Source organism: Apostichopus japonicus, chromosome 2 (assembly GCF_037975245.1).
Source record: "Apostichopus japonicus isolate 1M-3 chromosome 2, ASM3797524v1, whole genome shotgun sequence".
NCBI lineage: Eukaryota > Metazoa > Echinodermata > Holothuroidea > Aspidochirotida > Stichopodidae > Apostichopus > Apostichopus japonicus.
This window is the reverse complement of record NC_092562.1, coordinates 24,282,766-24,304,899: the sequence shown is the minus strand read 5'-3', so window position 1 is coordinate 24,304,899 and position 22,134 is coordinate 24,282,766. Positions and strand designations below refer to the sequence as shown.

The 22,134-nt window shown below is 39.5% G+C and overlaps 2 protein-coding genes across 3 annotated transcripts in view; both read right to left on the bottom strand.

Annotated features, from left to right (window-relative positions):
• LOC139983003 (sodium/myo-inositol cotransporter 2-like) overlaps positions 1-5,315 on the bottom strand; it is a 40,672-nt gene extending 35,357 nt beyond the window's left edge. The window contains exon 1 of the mRNA XM_071996324.1: positions 4,170-5,315. Coding sequence (XP_071852425.1) covers positions 4,170-4,277 — 108 coding nt within the window. The 5' untranslated portion in view covers positions 4,278-5,315. The remainder of the gene's footprint in view (positions 1-4,169) is intronic.
• Positions 5,316-9,478: 4,163 nt separating this feature from the next.
• On the bottom strand, positions 9,479-20,355 carry LOC139982766 (zinc finger Ran-binding domain-containing protein 2-like). Of its 2 annotated transcripts, none has more exons than XM_071995861.1 (9): positions 20,149-20,355; positions 19,480-19,532; positions 18,723-18,825; positions 18,511-18,593; positions 17,608-17,690; positions 15,948-16,121; positions 14,662-14,894; positions 13,895-14,045; positions 9,479-12,339 (listed from the first exon to the last, which is right to left on the bottom strand). In XM_071995861.1, the coding sequence occupies exons 1-8, from the start codon at positions 20,196-20,198 to the stop codon at positions 13,925-13,927; spliced, it is 900 nt and encodes a 299-aa protein (XP_071851962.1). In that variant the 5' UTR covers positions 20,199-20,355; the 3' UTR covers positions 9,479-12,339; positions 13,895-13,924. The 2 variants fall into 2 exon arrangements, with proteins under 2 accessions (XP_071851962.1, XP_071851953.1); XM_071995852.1 differs by having other exon boundaries at positions 13,903-14,045.
• Positions 20,356-22,134: the final 1,779 nt, after the last annotated feature.

Below are 22,134 nucleotides of genomic sequence, written 5' to 3'. Positions count from 1 at the left end.
AAAACTCTGCAACCACGTAATATGCGGTTTTCCTCAAATCATTTTTGCGCAGAAAACCAATAACCCGCATTTACTCCACTCCGTTAATCATTCCATCTCTTCTCAACACTGTCCTTCGTTGTCATTCGTTGTCATTCGCTGTCATTCGCTGTCATTCGCAAATGATAATTAACCCTGTACAAAGTCAATTGTCATTCGTTTTAGTTTGTCCTCCAGTTCAGCCCTAACAATGTTGCTGTGTATTAATTTGTGTGATATATAAACGATCTCTACACGAGTAAGAAAACAAAGGTCATCCGCGGAATACAAACAAAAATAATGTTTACATATACCCGTGAATATTAACGTTTGTAAATTTTCGACTGTTTCAGATAGGAATGCATGTGATAAATGTCTACCGCAGTTGAGATAATATTTGAACAATTGAAGCGTTTCGTATCAAACTTGCAGATCACTTAGAGTCACTTCCGCACATCTCAACATATACTACAGGCCCGTAGCCTGCAATTCTAGTTAAGGGGCAGGAGCTATGTAAGGAGGCTGGGGAACAATAAATATTTCCTATAACTTATTAAGAGTTTTTACATATGGTGTTGGCATGAATGTGGGAGTGCATTAGTCTGCACTGTGAGGGGTGAAGGGGAGGGGCACGCCCTGGCTACGAATTGCACAACTTTAACAGAGTTTAACTACTATGCTATATTAAACGAAGGAGATATGCTCTAATTGGTAGATAGGCCTTTATCATCTTTGTTTGTTCTTCATGTTCAATGTATTTTTGTTGTTGTAACGTTAACAAACATTTGATGTTACTTTCTCCTACCGTATACTTTGGGATGATATCTCTCTGTCGTTTCTGAACCTAGAATCAAACAGACTTATAAACCAGAATGAGTATGCATTACGGTTAGAAATAAGTGCCTGCAGTAGACCACGAAACTTCCAATAATATATAGGACTACAAACTTAGCATAAAATACAAGAATAGAGCGTACGACACATATAAGTCATTCGAACTATGTGAAATTAATCTTTGATTCCCACATACAGTGCGCGATCCGTGTAACAAGTTTGATGGAATGTGTCAAATCCAATACACGTATGCGGGGATACGTGTACAAGTTGTTCACATACAACAGCATAAACTAACGCATATATGATATATGTTACCAACTCTTTAACAAACACATGCATTACAACTACAATTCTTTCGGCGGCCACTCAACGATACACAGTAACTCGGATAATTTGGAAGTGGTCACTACCATGAAAGGCGGTGTTAAGCGCAATAAGAAAATGGTTTTCAGTGCCTTATATTTTAATTTAAAGATACGAGATGGGTAGCCCTGTTCAAAGAGTGAAAACGATTCACATTTCTGTGCTATTGCGAAACAAACTTCAACTGTTACAAAGATATTGAAAACCATAAATATTTATATAATATATAGCCAAGCATCACTAGATACATGCTAGACTGCAAATTGGAGCGAAAACATTCTTTTTAACGTTTTGAAATGTTGCGGCGAGGGGTGGGAGTGATGTCTTGAACAAGGACATCAGTAGAAGAAAAAAAATCCAGAAGGGGCATGCACGTCAGCTGCGGGTTCATCGATTAAACCTGAACCGTCCAGAAAATTGACCAGTTAATGTGTTTACAATAAAATGATTAACCCATTAATGGATAAATTTCGTTTATGTATTAACAATAGACCATGTTGATCTATTAATTGAAATTAAGCTTGTCATACACAGTTAGGCGTACGCGTGGATTTATTTGACCAGTTATAACAACTAAGAGCTTAAGACACTGCTAGCGAGACAAAATGCATTCTTTGTTCTTTATTTTGCTACTCTGCTTGACAAAGGGGAATTGCCTATATCCTCTTACCCCACACCCATCCCCACCCCTCCGCTGCAGACGCCGATTGGTCCAGATCATTTATGTTCTTTGCTATCTGTAAAATGACGGAATTCCCGTCTTTTTTCTTCCTTCTTTTCTTATAGAAAATCTAATCACAGATCTGCATGTCCGGATATAGTTTTTAACTTAGTCATGTTTGTAGTGCGCGCGCCTTATTTTGATAAAGCAACGAGGCGCAATCAATTCAGGTTAAGCAGCCTCCTTCACGATACCATTTGTTCTCGAGGCCGAGAATGACAATAAAAAATAGACAAGAAAATGTTCTCTTGCTCTCTTAGCTTTTATTGATTTATTTCTTTCCTCTCTGAAGGTCTCTTTACTACTGCTAGTTACACCCTAAAATCTCAAAGATTACCTTCATCAACTGTACCAAATTCCCCAGTAAAACTCCAAAATTCCAACCTCTAACCCATGGCTGGACGAAACTCTCCTCCCACTTGACCCCACCTGCCAGGCTTCAGTACACGCCTGTAGCAGTACTCCAGCTATAGCCTCAAGATAAGCCCCAAGTATAATATATCTATACACCAATTCCTACACACAAAACTGGTCCACTTTTAAGGGCTAAACATGTATACTGTATAAGAGTCTCTTGCCCGGAGGCCTGCATTTGCTGTTTTCTCTCCTTTTATTAGAATGATGGTTAACTTTAAATAATTGTCTGGTGCTAAAAACAAAAATCAAAGCATTGATTAAGGCAAATATCTATACAGCACTGTCACCACGAGAAACATTCAACATTTTCCAAGGAGGACCCGGAGCGATTTCGAGACCAACAGTAGCTTTTTGAGACCGACTTCATCATTGACTGGCCGAACAACATTTCGAAATGCAAACCCTGCGGCAAAAACCATCATTTGTTATATAATAATACAAGTTCAGACAGTTTATCAAAGTGTCTACTTTTCTGGTTTAGCCAATTCATGCGAAAGTATTGTTGAAGTAATGAAGTTTCGACAAGGAAAAGTGAAGATATCCCACCGGGGCTACTCGGCAGTCTCCGCAGTCTTTATCGGTAGACTACAAATAAGTTTTGAAGTGTAATTTACTAATTGACTGCCTTACTTAGGGTGTTACTAAAACGAATGACAACTGCGTTACACATAACGAATGACAATATGTTGAACACACTAAAAAATTGCGTTGACTAAAACGAATGACAGTGAATGACAGCACAGACATTTGCTTCAACCGGATATCACAGTTCAGAGGGTGTTACTAAAACGAATGACAACTGCGTTACACATAACGAATGACAATATGTTGTACACACTAAAAAATTGCGTTGACTAAAACGAATGACAGTGAATGACAGCTCAGACATTTGCTTCAACCGGGTATCACAGTTCAGACTTCGTGGGTATATTAAAGCCACGCAAACCGAGTGGACTCGAAGTGCGTGGCTTACAGATCTAGTAAAGTAGCCTACGGACAAAGTACAAACGCACCTTATAGTAAGCTAAATTTTAAATAAAGTAAATTTAACGTCATTTTTCCGATATTAATTGTTAGAAACAAACAATATATAACTATAGAAGTTGCCGGATGATTCATCTCATTGGATTTTTCGAACTGCAGCCAAACGTTCCTAGAAAATTTTCGAGAACTACAATTTTTATACTGTAATAGTACGATATCATAGCATTTTCTACCCAAATTAATCGTGGATATATCAGTTTCAAACATACCAATTAGCCAGCACCTAACAATTACTAGTCAGTTATCTTTCTATATAAATCTACAGAGGTAAATGTCAAAAGCACAGCACTCAAACGCATTCTCACACAAAAACTTTCCTGTCGTTTCTATCCGTAAATTACACCAAAACCTTGCAACCACATAATAATGCGATTTTCCTCAAATCATTTTTGCGTAGAAAACCAATAGCCGCATTGGCCTAGTCCCCATTTACTCCACTCCGTTAAATCGTTCTATCTCTTCTCACCACCGTTCTTCCAGTGTCATTCGTTGTCATTCGTTGTCATTCGCTGTCATTCGCGAATGATAATTAACCATGTACAAAGTCAATTGTCATTCGCTGTCATTCGTTTTAGTTTGTCCCCTTACTTACGTATTCTCCTGTACTTAGGCTTGATTCTCTGGCTGACCATCATTCTGCACGTTGGTGCAGATTTTCGAGAGAGAGAGAGAGAGATAATACATTCTCATTAACTTAATAAGTAAGATAGTTAGTACACCGTAATGAAGTTCAGTTTTGCTAGTACTAGTAGTGACAGTGTTAACTCACCCAAATGCCGAAAGCGAAGACAGCGATCAGCTGGGATACGATGATTATCACGTCGATAACTGCAATCCCCTCAGAACCCTTCATCTTATTCCCAGACTGAACTGACATTTTATCCGTCAAGAATTAACTTTAGTGATGTCCGTTTTGAGTCTCTATCTGTCCAGACTTTCCGAAAGTCCTTGACGAATCAGTTAAATTCAACTAAATTCAATGCATAAGTTCTCATATAGTTAGGCTACATGTAACCAAATGTTGATCTGGTCCTCGTATCAATTAGGCCTATATGTATATATAGATACCATATGTCAAAGGCGCTCTTCGATTTCAATCCTGCAGGGAGTCAAAGTTCAGTTAGGTCACCGACCCCTTTGCGACACTTCATATACCACTAAGTCCGTTCATAGAAAAGCTGCCCTCATATCCTATCCTGCCACAGATTTCGTGAACAACAAGGATACCTCGTCAAACTGTGACAAGGCTATATAATAATATATTGGTGGGGCTTATTCGCAGGGCAGCCCTGCGAACGGGACAAACTAAAACGAATGACAGCGAATGACCGAATGACAATTGACTTTGTACAGGGTTAATTATCATTTGCGAATGACAGCGAATGACAGCGAATGACAACGAATGACAACGAAGGACAGTGTTGAGAAGAGATGGAATGATTAACGGAGTGGAGTAAATGCGGGTTATTGGTTTTCTGCGCAAAAATGATTTGAGGAAAATCGCATGTTACGTGGTTGCAGGGTTTTGGTGTAATTTACGGATAGAAACCACAGGGAAAGTTTTTGTGTGAGGATATTCGCTTGAGTGCTGTACTTTTTACCTTTGTAGATTTATCTAGAAAGATAACTGAAGCCGTTTCAAGATTATAGTATTGTTAGTTTCTAACAATTAATTACGGAAAAATGACGTTAAATTTACTTTTTAAAATCAGACTTTCAATTTCGCTTACTATAAGGTGCGTATTTATCTTGTCCGTACTTTACTAGATCTAGATACCCTCGAAGTCTGAACTGTGACATCCAGTTGAAGCAAATGTCTGTGCTGTCATTACTGTCATTCGTTTTAGTCAACGCAATTTTTTAGTGTGTACAACATATTGTCATTCGTTATGTGTAAAGCAATTGTCATTCGTTTTAGTAACACCCCTGCGAACAGCCGGATACAGACACCTTATTTGCAGGGCTGCCCTGCGAATAGCCAGACACAAGCATCTTATTTGCGGGGCTAGCCTGCGAATAGCCAGACACATACACCTTATTCATAGGGCAGCCTTAGACTGGGTTAACGGGCTCAGTAACTTTTAGGCCTATTCGAATTTGCTTTTGGGCACCAGCTATCTTTTTGAGAGTCTTAATTGGGAGCCCCTATATTTTGAGGAATGTATTGGCCCTTGGGATTCTTATCTTAATGCTGTTAGGATTAGTTTTTGGGAGCCTAGGGCCTTAAGATTGAACCAGTCTAGCATTAGTACCACCAACATAAAAAATTTCATCCCTCATTTTCGCCTTTGTTTTTGCAGAGTGACTGCTCATTTGCATGTAAAGGTGTGGGAGGGGGGGGGGGAGTGTCACACCCTTGACCATACACCCTTGACCATACACATAGTGTCACACCCTTGCCTTTCAGGCAATGTCGGCTTTTGGGGAATCCCAAGATAAGCTCCCTTAAAATAAGCTTTTAAAATTGAACTGCTGGGGTTCCAAAAATTAGCTTATGAAGTGGCTAAGACTATGTGGGCCCAAAAGGTTTGCTTTTTCAAGGCCCCTAAACTGACTGGTATCAATAGCAAAACCTAATGATAAACCTATTTTCAAAATCGTCACAGCCCTACGAATAAGGTGTATCTGTGAACGTTATATTCGCCGGGCTGCCCTGCGAATAATCACTTCGTGATATATTTGCTGTATTTTTCATTTTTTTTTTTATTTTGATAATCCGGGCGAAGCCGAAGCCATTGACCGTCGTTGATGGGCCAAAGCACGAGGTGGCGGAAACTAACATTCACAGACTGTTGCTCCACGTTAGCGACTGCGTAGTTTGCTTGTCGGTATTACGATGTACGTCGGTACCTGGACAATAAGGTTAGCATGCTGGTGCTTGAACATGTCATGCATATGTGGTAGAAGATTTCTTCAAATTGTTTGTTCCAATTAGTCAAGAGTCCGAGAACTTTTATTCAAGCTGGTACGGACTTTGCATGACACATAGTATAAAATCTATCCTGAATGAAAACTTACAACGAAGTGTCGACGTTTCCAGGCAGGACTGGGAGAAAACTGGGTCCTATAGTGAAGATTCTGCCCATCATTGAAAAACGAGATACGTACACAAAAGCAGTCAACATTTTGTTTGCTTTTAACAGAAAACTTACGGATTAAACAACAGCAAACAATTTGGCACAGAGATAACGCTTCCCGCAATTTGGAGTTTATTTATAAAGAAACTGGAACGGTTCCCTTAGCCTGCAGGACACTGGTGTAATATGCTTGCCAAATGGGGGTGATGATCATAGGTGTAGGGGGCTGGGGTTGCATAACACCCCCCACCAAATATACAATATATATAAACAATATACTGAGTACTTTTCGGGCACTCACTGAAAAAAAAAATGGCAATGATGTAGCTAAAGGAAATCAATAGTTTAAAAAACAGTCTCCAAGGCAATTTAAATAAAGTTCTAAGCTTGCCCGACTAATTCGCCATTACTAATGTAAATGTGAGTTTCTACATAACTGGCCCTCCATGCTTTATCTCCATCTACGTAACACATTTCGTTGTTTACATTAGCATCCCGCGGTATACTGCGCAACTTTTCACGGACCGCAAGGTACACGATGGCATGCGATGTAATAACCGATATAACCTATATGATATGTACATTAACATGTTGAACGCGAAAAATGTTGGTTTTATTTTTCGGGCAAGTCGTTACAGCGCCCCCCCCCCCCTTCCCAAATCAAGTTGGGCTCCTACGCCTATGGAGATGATGTTTGGATGGGGTTGTGTATGATGGATAGCAAATCAGGCGCGTATCCAGGATTTTCAAACCCGGGGGGCGCGAATTACTATCTAAGCGGAGCGCCACCATCGGTTGGCGCGCAGCGTACAAGAAAATTTCTTGTTTTGAAACCCCCCAGATCACCGGAAACGGCACTTCTCGGGCTTGAAATGACCAACCAGATGTACACTTTTTGCCTGAGAACCAAGTATTTCCTAACAGTTTTTTTTTTTTCCATCCATAACCTTTTTGAAGATTGTCAACCCGGCACACATCATGTTCGACCTGATCGCATCTCCTGTGGGTCTTTGCTTTTGTAGGTGATTCTACGTCGCGGCCCACAATACCCGTCAGCCCCACTTTTCAAGGTTTTAAGCCCCATATATGTTCAGAATTTGAAAATTCACATTTCTCGTGAATAAACTCACTTGAAAACATACCCATAATCTTGTACAAAATTTCATCTATGGACAACCAATATAGAAAAAACTTCCTTCAACCCCTAAGAGACCGGTCAAAATTGCACGAGTAGAGGGAAGTGTGATGTAGAATGTTGGTCAGAAATTTTGGAAAATTCAGACACAGTTAATTTATTGGTGTAGAAATATTGCAACCTGTTATAACGGCTATTATAAAACTTGGTTGAAGGAAATGAAAAAATAGCAGATATTTCCTTCAACCGAACACTACACACATAGGCGTAGGAGGCGCGGCGGCAGTGGCGGAGCTAGGGGTATTGGTCAGGAGTGGCGAGAATGGTCTGAAGGGGCGCTTTCGACACTATCTAAGCGGAGCGCCACCACTGGTTGGCGCGTAGCGTACAGAAAATTTTTGAGTAAAGATACTCCCTAGATCGCAGGAAATGACCCTTTCCGGGCCTGGGTAATTTGCAGATAAACGAAGAATAAGGTGTCATCGCCAAATTACACCAAGAAAATGTGACAAATGTCAATAAGTAGATGAGAGCGCAATAAAAAAGTCAATAATCTAGAATAAGTAAAAAGTGGTAAAGAGCTGAAAAGGCGCCAGCAGTCCATTTGAGTCCGTCTGGGGGGAGGCATCCGCCCCCCCTGACCATATGGACGCTCCGCCACTGCGCGGCGGGGGTGCAGGCCCTAATTCGCCATTACTAATGTAAAAGAGAGTTTTGACATAATTGGACCTCCATGCTTTTTATACATCTACATGAGACATGTCGTTGTTTACATTAGCATCCCGCGGTATACTGCGCAATTTGAACGGACCGTACGGTACATGATGGCATGCGATGTAATAACCGATGCTTGCTTATATGATATTGGCATGAACACGTTGAACGCGCGCTTTGCGCGCGAAAATTTTTGGTTATTTTTTCAGGCAAGTCGGACAGTTTTGAGGCTTTTCATCCTGGAACGCCATTTTCATGCTCACTGATATGATGTGATATCTGCTGTTTGCGTTACAAATTCGAACAGGCGCGTAGCGAGGAATTTGCCAAGGGAGGTGCGAAGCCTGTAGGCAAATTATCTAAGCGTAGCGCCACCATAGGTTGGCGCGAAGCGTACAAGAAAATTTTGCCTCCCAGATCGCTGGAAATGGCACTACCCAGGACCATTTGTTAGCGCGAAGCGTACAAGCAAATTTTGGCCGAAAATGTCTCCCAGATCGCTGGAAATGACACTTCCCAGGCCTTGTAAGTTGCCTCTAAGCACTTTCTATTTTGAAATTACTTAGCGATATCATTTAAAAAATGCTGGGGGGGGGGGCGGGCGGTCGCCCCCATCCTAAAATGCGTCATGTTCCCCGACGACACGGTCGAGTTCGAGACCAGCCACAGTTGGTTTCATAGCACAATTCTACACACGCGTTATGATAGACCATATATAGTATATATATAGATCATTAGTGAGAGAGGAAAATGGAAACGTCAAAAAATGGAGTTGTCGGTGTAGGGGTAAGGTGAGTCACACTTTTACGAAATCATTGATCCGTCACTAGCTACCCTTCAGCGCTGTAATGATGTCACTGTTCCTCTTTCTCTTCCCGGTGTCTTCGCGTTTTGCTTTTACTCCCTCTTTTTCTCCTTTTTCTCTCTTTCTTCTTTTTCTTTTCCCTTCCTTCCTCTCCTTCTCCTTTTCCCCCCTCTTTTTTCCTTTTTTCTTCTCTTTTTTTTCTCTTCTCTTTTTCTTACCCGGGGGGCGCGCGCCCCCAACGCCCCCCCCTGGATACGCACCTGCAAATGGTACAGCCTAAATCAATCCTGCAGTAATAATGCACATGGCAATCAGATCGACATCAAGAAAGACAAAAAAATCAGTGATTTCCTTTTTTTTCAGTAGCTGCATTCATATTTTGGTCATGTAACAAACATTTCTTTCAAAACTGAAAAACCATCGATCAAAAAATACGATTTCATACGTCAACATTTTTTCATAGCACTTTGTGTAACCCCTATTGGTCACTGAAATAACACATTCCAAAAGAAGGAGAAAATTAAAAATTTTATGGAATGTGATTTCACATGTGACGATACAAGCCTTGAGTCCACCACCTCAACATGAAATAAACATTTCTGCTGTAAGTATTCTCTTTTACTCGCAGTACTTTTGGGAAGCATCAAAAAGTTGCTGCTCTGAATAAAGTGACCATTCAGTAATCCTCCAACTTTGTACATAAGCCAACATTTCTTGAAATATTACAAACAAGCCAAGGTCAATAAAGGGGCCCAGGAATACATGGAATTTTAATACCCTCAAGGATCCATTTAAAATCACGATATGGTCCCTTTAATATAGGCCAAACCAATTTTGTCTTAAGAAAAGTTTCTCTTAAGAAAAAAATGTACAGATTGGCTCAAGGTTAAAAGCAAAATTTGGCCCTAACATCTTTGAGAAGTCACTGTGTGATAAAGATGTCCATCAGCTTTCATTTCAGTACCGGTAGGTAAATTCTGTCACCAAAGCTCACATTCTGGTTCTGTCTCTCTCTCTCTGAACAGGTCAATCACATCTTATCAATAAATGAACTTTAAGCCAATAACTGCTATGATGCCCAATTGTACCCTGCCCCCTCCTCCAAAAGTTCCAATAAAACCCCACCCCAATTTAAATGGTGTTGAAGCCATTCTGCTGCCCTATGCTCTAATGTTGTTTTTCTCTACATCACTGCCGTAGCCTACAGCAACTTATCCATTTTCCAAAAGATTATTGTTCCCCCCCCCCCCACCTTAAAATGATATGTTTTTCAAACAAAAATGACTAAACATATTACCACTTATTTTTTTCGAATCATGTCTCTAGATTTAGTGAAAATGATAACTTTTACAAACAGGGTTTATCAGCAACAAAAGAGCTATAAACATGCAGGTTCCACTTCTCTCTTACATATCTTCTTTCTTACCCTCTATGCTCTTGACACAACCATTTAAAACTACATAAACAAAAAAATCTTGAAAATGTCCCAGTTTGATACTACCAAAAAAATATGAGAGTATTGTATTAACTTACAGCACAAAATATCACTTGCAAAAACATCACAAACACTATCAATGTCCTTCTTTCTGACCCCTCTCCAACCCCCATTCTCCCCCCCCCCCTCCTTTTCCACTCTTTATATCTCATGTTCACAAATTTTATAGCATACAAGGGTAAACATATAATACTTAGTGCATATAAAATGACATTTAATAGCCTTACACCATTCAGATTTTGCATAAATCTTCAATATGTCCCCTGGTAATTAAAAAACAATAGTCAAGCCCCAACAGTTGTGTATCAATTAGGACAGGACAGTATTTAATAAAACGAAAAACAATTAAGAAAACCTTAATATTTCGAGAGTGGAAAGTATTTCCCTGACTTCAGCCGATATTATGCATTTGCAATTTTATTTTCGGGCGACTGCAACGAGTGACCAGATAGATACTTTCAAAAGGAAAAGATCTACTGGGACATTCCAGAAGAACACCCTAACCATATCCGTACTGTGTTAGAAAGTTAACAGTGAACTACATAGCAGTGATCTACCAAATAAACTAAGCCAAAATAAAAACATTGTTGCAAATGTTGATGTTAATATGCAAAAGAAACTCGACATTGAGCAAGTCTAAATATGACATCACAGAGTCACCAGTTTTTTATGTTTAACAGTGGTGCTTCTAGAATATTGTTTCCACCAAAACATCTCTTTAGAATTAACCTTATGAAACGAAAAATACTAATGCCAATCATTTTAATTGTCAAAGTGTACCAATGTCATGCAAACCCTTTAAAAAGAAAAGTTAAAGGAAAGAGATTTCACCTCTTAGAGCAGGGTTGTCCAACCTTTTACAGAGGAGGGCCACATGGAATGATTAGGATGAAGGAGGGGGCCGCATGAACCCTATGCTCGATTTTCCGATTTTTGCCCGAAGCCCAAGGTAACAAAATGTGAGCACTGCGCGCGGAGCGCACTGATTTATTTTCCTTCCTGATAAAACAGATGAATAAAGTTCTGCCGCCCCCCCCCCTCCGCTGAGAGAGTGTCACACAAACTGACCTGTATGCAGTTTTTTGGACCCAGAAGGTTCGAATGATTGATTATATAGCTCCAAATTGTTATCAACAAATCTGCTCACTAAAATTTCGCACCGTAGAGCATCTCTGGCGGGCCGGACGCAACCCTGCGGCGGGCCGGATTGTGGCCCGCGGGCCGTAGGTTGGACAACCCTGTCTTAGAGGCACTTTTCATAACACATTGGAGTGTCAAACTATCCAAAGTGGAGTGTTTTGTTTTGTCTCTGAGGGGGGTGGGGGGAGAGATAAGGGGTGTGGGGTTGAGGAAGAGCTAACTGTTGATGCAACGGGTCACATAATGCCAGAGATAGAAATTTAGGTTCATGCCTTCCTTTTGCAAATATTTGAAAATGGGATCAGAAAAATGCAAACTTCAAATATCATGTTATAAATAATTAGCGTACAGATCTCGATTACCAGTTGGCAAAGCAACTTTGGAACGAAATAAAAATTCAATCAAAATTAAATTTTCTATACAGCATTTAAGACATCGAATGAGAATAACTATGCTTAAAAATGTTGAAGAATGGTATTTGAGAATTCGTTATTTTTCACATTTATGCTTTTTTGCAGCACTAGAAACTTACTTCTTGCCCTTGTACTTACTCGAGCAGATTAACCAACGGACCTGTAAAGACAGAAATGGAGAGAAATTAGAAGGTTAGTAAAGAAATTGAATCGATTACCAACAAAAGTACAAAAGGTGGGGCTCGGTGAGGTAATCCCCAACGATTCTAATTAAATTAGGTAGAAATTTATAGTCATTTTACGTTATAGTCGTTATAAGAAAACAATTGTGTGCACTGCTTAGTAATGTTTCCAAATTGGCAATTCTGATCTTTGAGATATTCAGCTTTCTAAAATATGTTAAAGCTCTGGAGTTCTTCTTTAAGGGCTAAATGAAATAAGAATGTCACCTCCTCAATGCAGCGTCAAATGTTAATGTTCACCCATAGTTTTCAGGAATTCTATCAATTCAACCAAAACATGTGCCTGAAACTTCATACGACTTCTTTGGATACAGAAAAAAACAGAGAATTGATGAAAAAAAAATGAAGCGCATGTGGCTTGTTTTGTTTTGACTTGTTTTGTTTTGACTAAAACATGACATGTCTTGTTTTGACTAAAATCAAGTCTTCAGCCTTGTATACTGTATGAAGGAACATTAAATCTGTGATATCTCCCAAATGGAATAAGACATCTCTTATCTGCTAGGGGAAGTTATCTCTATCAGATACTGTAGACAACTAGAGCATTACTGCTGCAGAATTTCTATATTTTTGCACAGTGAAAAGGGATATTCTGCTGCTAATAACAACCATAATGCCAATATATTGACAGAATCTCTCTATCAGATAGACCAATAATGATAGTTACAGTATTGTGCCTCCTCTAATATCAAACTCTGGGTAAAAAACATTCAAGTGTACAAGTATATGCAAAATTAACATTTACAAAAGCCAACTCCTTCAACCTTTCAACACCATTTCCAAGTTTCCACATCTATTTCTAATGTCTTTTTTTCTCTCTTCCCGATGATATCGTCAAAAATTGTAAAGCAATGGAACGGTCAGTAAATAAACGTGATCCTGTGTCAGGGATTACTTTATAATAGTTTTTATTATTTTGAGACGAATCAAAGAGATTCTCAAATCATGTGCAAATTTGGAGACCAGCTGGTACTAAATTACTAATCATCAAACAATTCTAGTTTGTAGGTGTTTAATCAAACCAAAATTTGGAAAGGTTTCATTTGAGGTACAGATGATACCAATGTTGCCAAAGGTCTGTTTTTCTCAAATACGACAATGGAAGACAAATGAAAATGATACTTGTGAGAGAGGATAGAGAAGTAGGTCTAAATCAATCACTTTTATTATTCAACAAGGATGTGTCTGCCTGATATACTACTTGTTCGTCAATTTAGACAGGAATAGATTTTCATTGGTTAAATAGCTCGGTAGAGTCTCCTCTCTCCTTATCCACCATTTTGAAAACTTGATGGTTGAAGTATGAAAGTGACCCCACTGTGAACCATTCCTTAACATAAACCTATCAGCAACAGTGCAAACAGTGCATCTCCAAGGAACACTAACAGCGAGTTGAATAGAAATGGCTAAGAGCATCTTTAATCAGTTAAAATTGGTTGTATAACAATCTGATACAGTCATGTACTGTGTTACCGCCAAACCTTTAACCGAAGAGATCAACCTTCAGCGGCGCTTCTTTGGTTCGTATTGGTCTGGTGATCCTGATCCCGAGCGGGATCGCGACCTGGAGGGAGTCGAGGAGTGTCGCCTCTTCCGTGACCTGGAGTCCGATCTACTTCCCGACCTTCACAAAGTAATAAAAGTAAAAAAATTAAGAAAAAGGACGGCGATGCATTCGGAATTCAAAACCACGAATTACATCTTTTCTACCTGATCTAGGTTGAGAGACATGTTTCTTCATCTTTCACTTCCTTCTGTTCATAACAGTCTGCATAGACTTTAAGCTGCACATTGTGCGGGTAAAAAATGATATTGTTTCAAAAGACACTACACTGAGGAGGTCGCTATCGGTGTATTTCATCTTCGTGTGCAGTTTATAGTCACATGATATGGCATGTTTTGAAAACACACTGACATTAATCATAGTAACCAACAGGGATGAGCCTGGGGTAAAAAAAAATCACGGAACTTTGCAAATATTGCGGTATAGGCTCCAGTTTGCGTATGCTACAGTGTGTTAGGATAATAGTTTTTGTCCCAAAGGTAGAAAAAAACCCCCGGATATTCCGCGAATTCGGGGAAGAAGCTCATGCCTGAACCAAGAGGCAACAGAAAAACAGGCTGCTGAGGTTCACAGTCCTGTAAAATGAGAGTAGGCCTATAGTGCTCTCCTCACCTTCTCACACTTCAACACACTCTTTAGCAGCTCAACGAGCTCAGAGGGACCCTGGCCCTGTTACCTTGACCTAGACCTGCTACTAGAGGAAGAGGACCTCCTCGGTGACTTGGAACGTTTGGCAGACGAAGATCTCGATCCTTCCGATGAAGAGGAGGAGGAGCTGTCTCTTGATCCAGAGCTGGACGATCGGGAGGATGGAGGAGACGCTTTAGAGGTCACGGTCGCCTCTGGTTTCTTCTCATCTTCGTCACTGCTGAGATCATACTTGTTCAGGTCACCGCCTTCTTCCTCGTCCTTAACAAAAGCAAAATAAAATCAAACTGTTAGCAAGCAGCTTATCCACTAGAGAGCTTGTGTAAGAGAATGTGTAAAAGTAAGTTGGCCTGACATAGACAAGAAAGTAAGTTGGCCTGAAGTTCCAATCCTAGCAGGATCTTCTCCTAGCAGGATCATCTTCAAAGGCCTTGTCTCATCAAAAGCACACGCAAACAAAGTTGCATTGAAGTCAATGGTTACATTACACTACCACCAGTATATACAACCATGTCAATAAACTTTACACTGGGAAAACTAGGGGGGTGAGGGTTGGGGGAGGTGAGGAGTTTGTTTGAGACAATAGGACAATGTTGAATAACTAAATGTTGTAGAAATTTCCTATTCCAGACTAAAGCAACCAGCATATAAATTGGCTTGGAGACAATAACTACTTCGAAACTAGAATATAGCCTAGAATATTACATCCATTGTGGGGGCAGAGGTAAAATGACACTTTTGGGGGACATGGAGATAGAAAGCAGTTCCAAGTTGACAGCTTTTTGGTGGAACCAGGTTCAGTTCATCATCAATGATTTATTGTAGTGTACAATGAATGTCAATGCTGGTATCAAGCTTGAATAGGGTTCTACAGTTACACTCAAATGGTGAAGGCAGGTCTTAGAATCAGGACCCGCATCTCATGAACAAATAGTCAAACACTTACTGTCACCCTGGATTGTACAATAGCACTGGACACATTTGCTACCATAAAAACTCTTCAGACCTATTGTAAAGCATCCATGCATTGTTTTGAAGACTAGCGAACAACTCTTTTAAGTAAAACACAAAAACTGTTTCACTGCTAACCCTAACACAACCAGTAACTGTTGTACGGTGTATTCAGGTGTATTTTCAGCACCAAAAAGAGAGGTGCCAATGTATTCAGCACCAAAATGAAAGTGAAATAAAACCAGCTGACTAAAACAGGGCTGTGAGCATCGAATACTATATACAGTTCAAAGTCATACTAAACCCCTTTTTCCAACCCTCCTTCCATATGAGGTATCCTTTAATGTTTTACCATGCACATACCTCATCAGAATCAAGCTTGTATGCATTTAGGTCACCATCATCCTCATCCTCGTCGTCATCATCATCAACGTTATCCTTGTCTGAATTTTTCTTTGCTTGAACTTCACTGTGGGCTTCTGTAACTAGAGGGATCGTTGGCAACTTACCCCTGAACTTTTTCTTCTTACGACCAAACTGGATAGAGAAATATTTGCATTAGTGCAATAGTGAATGGTGACGTTAAGAGAAATGTTTTTAAATTCTATGGTTCTGCCACATATGACTTACGCTGTGCCAGTATGGTATCACTATATAGCGCAAAAAGACAACCTAAGAATAACAAAGTTTTTGGTGTATGCTTCTAAAATTTTGAGTTAAGACTTGAACTTCCTATTAGACACTGTAAATGCGACTGCTAGAAACGAGTTCGTTCGGACGGCAAACACAATTAAAGCAGACCAAACCATCCTCTGTATTCTTCATTAAATAGTATGATAACAAAATCTTGCAGAAATCTAAGAAATCGACACATCTTGCCAAAATATAGAATAAATCTCTTTAGAAACTCATTTATCTATCATGCTGCAATATTCTTACAATCTAAGCTTTTGGATCCTTTGATTTAGAGTAATTTTATTTTTTAATCTTATATCATCTTAACATCTTATAACATGTTACCATTGTTTATTAACATATTTTATGTTTGTACTCCTTTTTTATAAATATTTTATATTTATACTGGATTGAATAAATGAAATGAAATGAAAGTGGGTCTTTGCTTAAATTGGTAAAGCATGTCAAAGTCATGACAAAGTATGGGTGCTGGTACATTAAATGAAGTAGACCTCAACAATGCAACAAAGGGGACGGAATAATTTCAGGTTTACACACGGAAACCGTACTATCATAGGAGATGCATCTGACAACGTTCAAACCTGTTACACAAATATATAACAATTTGACCATTTTGTGATGTAACACTGGTGGTATTATCTTTCCTTGCACCCACCTAGGAGGTTTCCACCATTCGTGGGGTTTAACCTACCACCGACATAGTAGTGAATTTGATTCCCTTACTGTTTCGTTCTGGTATTAATCACTGTACACACAGAGAAAATTGGATAACATTAAAAACTTTTCAATATTTTACAATGTTATTTCAAATATGGCAGGCTGCCTAGACATGACATTATCCCGATGGCATGTAACAAGTCATCAAGTCATTAAAGGGTGTGAAGATTGGTGCAAAAAGAAATGTCTTATGCCAGTAATCTGACCTAGTTTCGAATGAGGTGTAACAGAAGTGTTGGACACCACCATCGATCCCAGAAAATGCACACACAGCTTGCTACCATCGGTAATTAGACACTAGTGTAAAGTCAGTACATACAGCTACGGTCAATACCCACAGCACAGTGTACAAACGATACAGCGATGGACATCTCAGGTCCAGCTAAAGGTAACAAGGTATCACATTTCATTACTGTCTGCTTATTGTAGCGACAAGAAGAAAACTTCACTTGCAAGCAATGGAAAGTTAACTTTTTCAGAGCGCGGTTGGGGCAAGTCTTCAATGCCTTTAAGTAGTTAATATTCATGAACTAAAAAAAACACCCAAAACAGAAAAATATTCTCAAATTTTCTTAAATGATTGCGGGAAACAGAGAGACAAGACACAAACCTCATCAAATTCATCATCCGAATCTGAATCCTGCTTTTTGTTATATTCCACATTCTCCCTCTCGTTGAAGCCACCGCCATAACCTGTGAAAGCAATCAGAACGGGGAAACGGATGGACTCTCTAAATCATTTTCAAAGATTAAAAATCTACTGAGAGATGCTGCCTTTTGACTACATATAAAATCAAAGGACAGTAAACTACCTGGGAAAATAAAATAAGAAATCAACTTTGAAGGAACATATGAAGGAATTATTGGCTAAAGCAGGATTTGAACCAATTAGTGCTGAATACAAGTTCTGTGCTTTTCTGACCAAATATCTAGCCCTAAAGTATGTTTGTATGTGATAATCCTATTTTCCTTCCGTTTTTGCATTTCTTTCTCTGGAGTACCAGTTTGAAGCAAACAGTACTTACTACCTTGCATATTGTGTTTACTGGGGGAGTATTCCGTGATGTTGTTTAATACTTGTAATGCAGAATGGACAAAACTCCATGAGATACTTTGATTTTAGTTGCATTTGTGTAACGCTTGTCTGATGACACATGCTATAACACGATATTAGAGAGGGATAGTCGAGGGTTCGGAAAGTAAATAAATATACTGGTCAATGGGATTAAGTATACCTAAGGCATTTGACCAAACAGAACAAAGAAAATGAATTAATGATCTGCTCTGCAAAGAGAGCAACATAGGACTAATAGAAAAGACTTACCGTAAAAATCACACCAATGAGCAGCGCAACAAAACTTACATTATTCAGCAAATCATATGATTATTTCACAAATCAAAAAATTATGGCATGCTATAACTTAACAAATTTTACTGTGCAGATGTACAGAACACATTGTTACATACTGTAGATCTACATTTTACAACACTTTCTTCTAATCTGCTGACTTACCTGTTCTGGACTCAACTTTCCCCACTTTTGGCATTTTGCAAAGGTTACACTCTCCTCTTCTAGCCCAGTTAACGTTTCCGCATCTGCAGTGACGTGAGAAGAATATTAACTTATTTCACCGTCGCCATAAAACTTCCTTTCTAGTCTCTTCAACTATGAAGGAGAATGCATTATGTTGCTATGAAAATTATCCGTCCTAACTTTTTACTTACGTTTTGCACTGCCAGTCATCAGCACTGAAGAGACCATGACTTTTCTCGGCCATTTGCTTGCCAATGGGCACTCCCATGGCTTTAATTTTGCTACGTGACTTCCCTGCAACACAACACGAAAGGAATTAATAAATCTCATTAATTGTCGTCTGCTTAAATGGTCACTTAAAGTGTCACTTCATGTGTATCATAAGCTATCTGTCAGATCCGATTCAGATTGCAAACCAGCAGTAATGGCATTGATAGAGAGGAGGGAAGGGGGAGAGGAACGGGGCATTTAAAGGTAGTCTGTATAGGCCCCAAGTTATTGCACGCTATAATTGCTAGAAGTTTTCAAAAAGTAATTTCCTGGAGGTCTTTACTCTCCAAATTGTTCTTGACATTTTTAAGGAAAACACAAGATGACTGAATGTCCCAGTGAGGAAAATGTCCTGAAAGGTTGTAATAAAAGAAAGTTTAAGAATTTTGGCAAACGGTGACCATATTTGAATATCTAGCATATATGGGGCCAATAGAGCATGTATACCTTTAACTATCATGTACTTGAAAACTAGCTACCATATATTCAAAACCTGCATTTTCCATCATTGGATAAAGCCATTCTTTTTACATTTACACTGTCACATGGAGACAATAACCACATTATTGTAGCAGCCCTCCTGATACTAAATATTTCATTTACTGTAATTAATCAATATGAAAGGTACATTTCTAGGGCAGTTTGAAAAGTTAATTTCAGTAGTATAATAAGTCTTACCTGTACCACATCTATTGCAATGTGTCCTCCTAGCAAAATTCACATTGCCGCACCTGTCAGCAGAAACAGAAAAAAAATTAACATCATCTGAGATTTTGACCTTTGCTGTGTACTACTCCCCTTCTCATGGCAGAATTTTGAAATAATTGTCCATTTGGCTTAGGCCTACATGTTTTCTTCATAGAGGGAGGGAAAGTTAAATTAAGGCCTGATCAAATGACAACAATAATCAAGTCTCCCCATCATGGCCCTAATTGGCAAATAGCTGAACACAGATACCACAGTGAGATATTTAGGCCTAGGCCTAATGTTACGTCTTGCCTAGGCCAATGTTTGAACTTCAAAGAAAGAAATGTGAGCGTTAGGCCATGTTTATTAGCAATGTCAGAGTTCCCATAATTCAAATACACCTATCATGGCCTAGCCTAGGCCTAATATTAGCCCTAGCCAAATTCACCTAGCAAGTGTAACTTACAGAGGCTACAGTACAGTAGCCTAGGCCCTAGACTGTAGCTTACAAGTTACAGGAAGGTAATAGTACTTGACCATGCCATTGCTATAAGTATTACGCTAGCCTAACTTAGGCCTAACTCAACTGTTAAACCTAGCCTCAGTCGGTCTCATTCGTTATTTCACGCGACATTGGAAATGTCAAGGGTATAAACACACTTTTCGTTGTCGCACACCCAGTCCCCTTCGCTGACATGCCTTACAGACATTTTTCACAGTTTTCTGTGTAAGTACTGCGTTGCAATTCGTACTGCAGCCTACTGGATTTTGCGTTGTAGGCAAAGGTCTTCAAAGGCTGGATTAGACTGGGGGCATAAAGTTTGTACAAACGAATAGATGCCTTTACTCGGAGTAAGTAGTAGTGAACGTCACAAAACAGCAACAGCTCCCGTTACGAGTCTATGGTGCAAGATCACATATGCATATTGATAACATTACGACGTTCATCATCAAAACGACAAGATTGTCGCCCTCTATTTGTTCCATGTCCATGGCGGGACCAATATCACCAATTCCCAACATGATATACCGTGCCCCCACCAATTTGTCTTGACCAGGCGCGGCGGAACGGGAAAATGATTGGGGGGGGGGGGCTAATGTGTGGAGACTATCTAAGCGGAGCGCCACCATCGGTTGGCGCGGAGCGTACAAGTAAATTGTGGGTTTTTCAAACCCCTAGATGGCCGGAAACGGCACTTCCCGAGTGTCTTATGCTGCGAATACCTAGCCTTAAAATATGGGTCTCAAGCCTGCAATTTCTCAGAATGCACGTAAAAATTTGTAAAAACATTGTAATTTGTATATTCGATGGTGTTTTAAGAGAGTAGCTATTACTAGTAGTGTACTCGCAAAGACGTTTTTGAGTGTAGTATAAATTACTACTTGTAATTAAATGCAATACTTAAATAAATGTCATAAGAAAAAACAGAAAGCATTTCTTAATGTCAACAAATGGGTAATTCCAAAACCATGTGCAGTTGCCAACAAATTTCTATGAACCAAGCACTGTCACGAATGCATGTACCCTATACAGTACAGGTGCAATGCTAATATTGTGTTTTTGTTCGTTTCATAATTGATTGCGTTTAAACATAGAGCCATATTCCACGCCTTGCGTGTACTCGTAGTGTAAACGCAAATTTTAATGAGTGTAGCGTTTAGCTTATTACACTCTTATTTAAAACACTAATATTCGATGAGACATGATACAGACAATCAATGTGGTCTATAGCCAGGGGACGGGCCAAGGGTCCCCCAGCATTTACTAAAATTATTACACCTATATAGTATACGTGTGCATCGGACAGATCGACAAGTATGCATTGAAAAATGGGCAGATGCACGTTTCGGAGCCTTGGTAAATATTGGGGGGGGGGGGGGCTTATCATGCATTTGCCCCCTCAGCTTTTTCATTGCGGGCTGAGCCCCCCCCAAGCCCCCCCCCCCCCCGGTTCCGCCGCCACTGGTCTTGACCAAACGTTGCATTTCAAATTCCCCTGTATTGAACTTTGGCGCAGTTTGATCCAGCATTGTGCAAATGACATGCTATAAAAAACGAGAATGATTACTATTGACGTTGTTAGGCGTGACTTCTCCGCTGAAGTATTAACACATTCAATCATGTTAAACATAATCTATACACGAGACTGGTAAATTGTGGTCAGCAAAACGGACTGAGTGCGAACAAAACAATCGTTAACAACTCACACTGTGTGTTGGCAATTTGAGCTATAGCTTCACGTCCTGCGGTGTTTCCACTTTCAGTTGAATTACCTGAAGTTTTGGTCAATTTCGGGAAATATTTTGAGAAGATAAAATTTTGGGAGTATTTGGATGTTTCTAATTATATGTCTCTGAAGTAATACTAAACTGGGCCTTACAACCTGCTACACTATAGTACACTTTTCATCGTACTGTGAGACGAATGAGCTTTCTAAGATGAATATACGAGCATGCAGGAGCAGTATTCATATAAGTCGATGTAACTTAAATTATCACTAGTTCTCATTTTATTATATTTATCCACAGTTGTTAAATATAGGACGGAAATCGCATTTGCGGCAGTCTATAATTGTTTTCTGGGAGAGGACCACAGAACCATCGTATACAAAAGTCTACTTGGATTATTTATCCCCTGATTTTTTT

Coding starts and splice junctions, on each gene's coding strand:
- LOC139982766 (XM_071995861.1), bottom strand. CDS start 20,198: ATGTCTGTAAGGCATGTCAGCGAAGGGGACTGGGTGTGCGACAACGAA. Junction 18,826..19,479: donor TTGCAATAGATGTGGTACAG/GTAAGACTTATT, acceptor GTTGTGTTGCAG/GGAAGTCACGTAGCAAAATT. Junction 16,122..17,607: donor CGGATGATGAATTTGATGAG/GTTTGTGTCTTG, acceptor TTCTCTATCCAG/TTTGGTCGTAAGAAGAAAAA.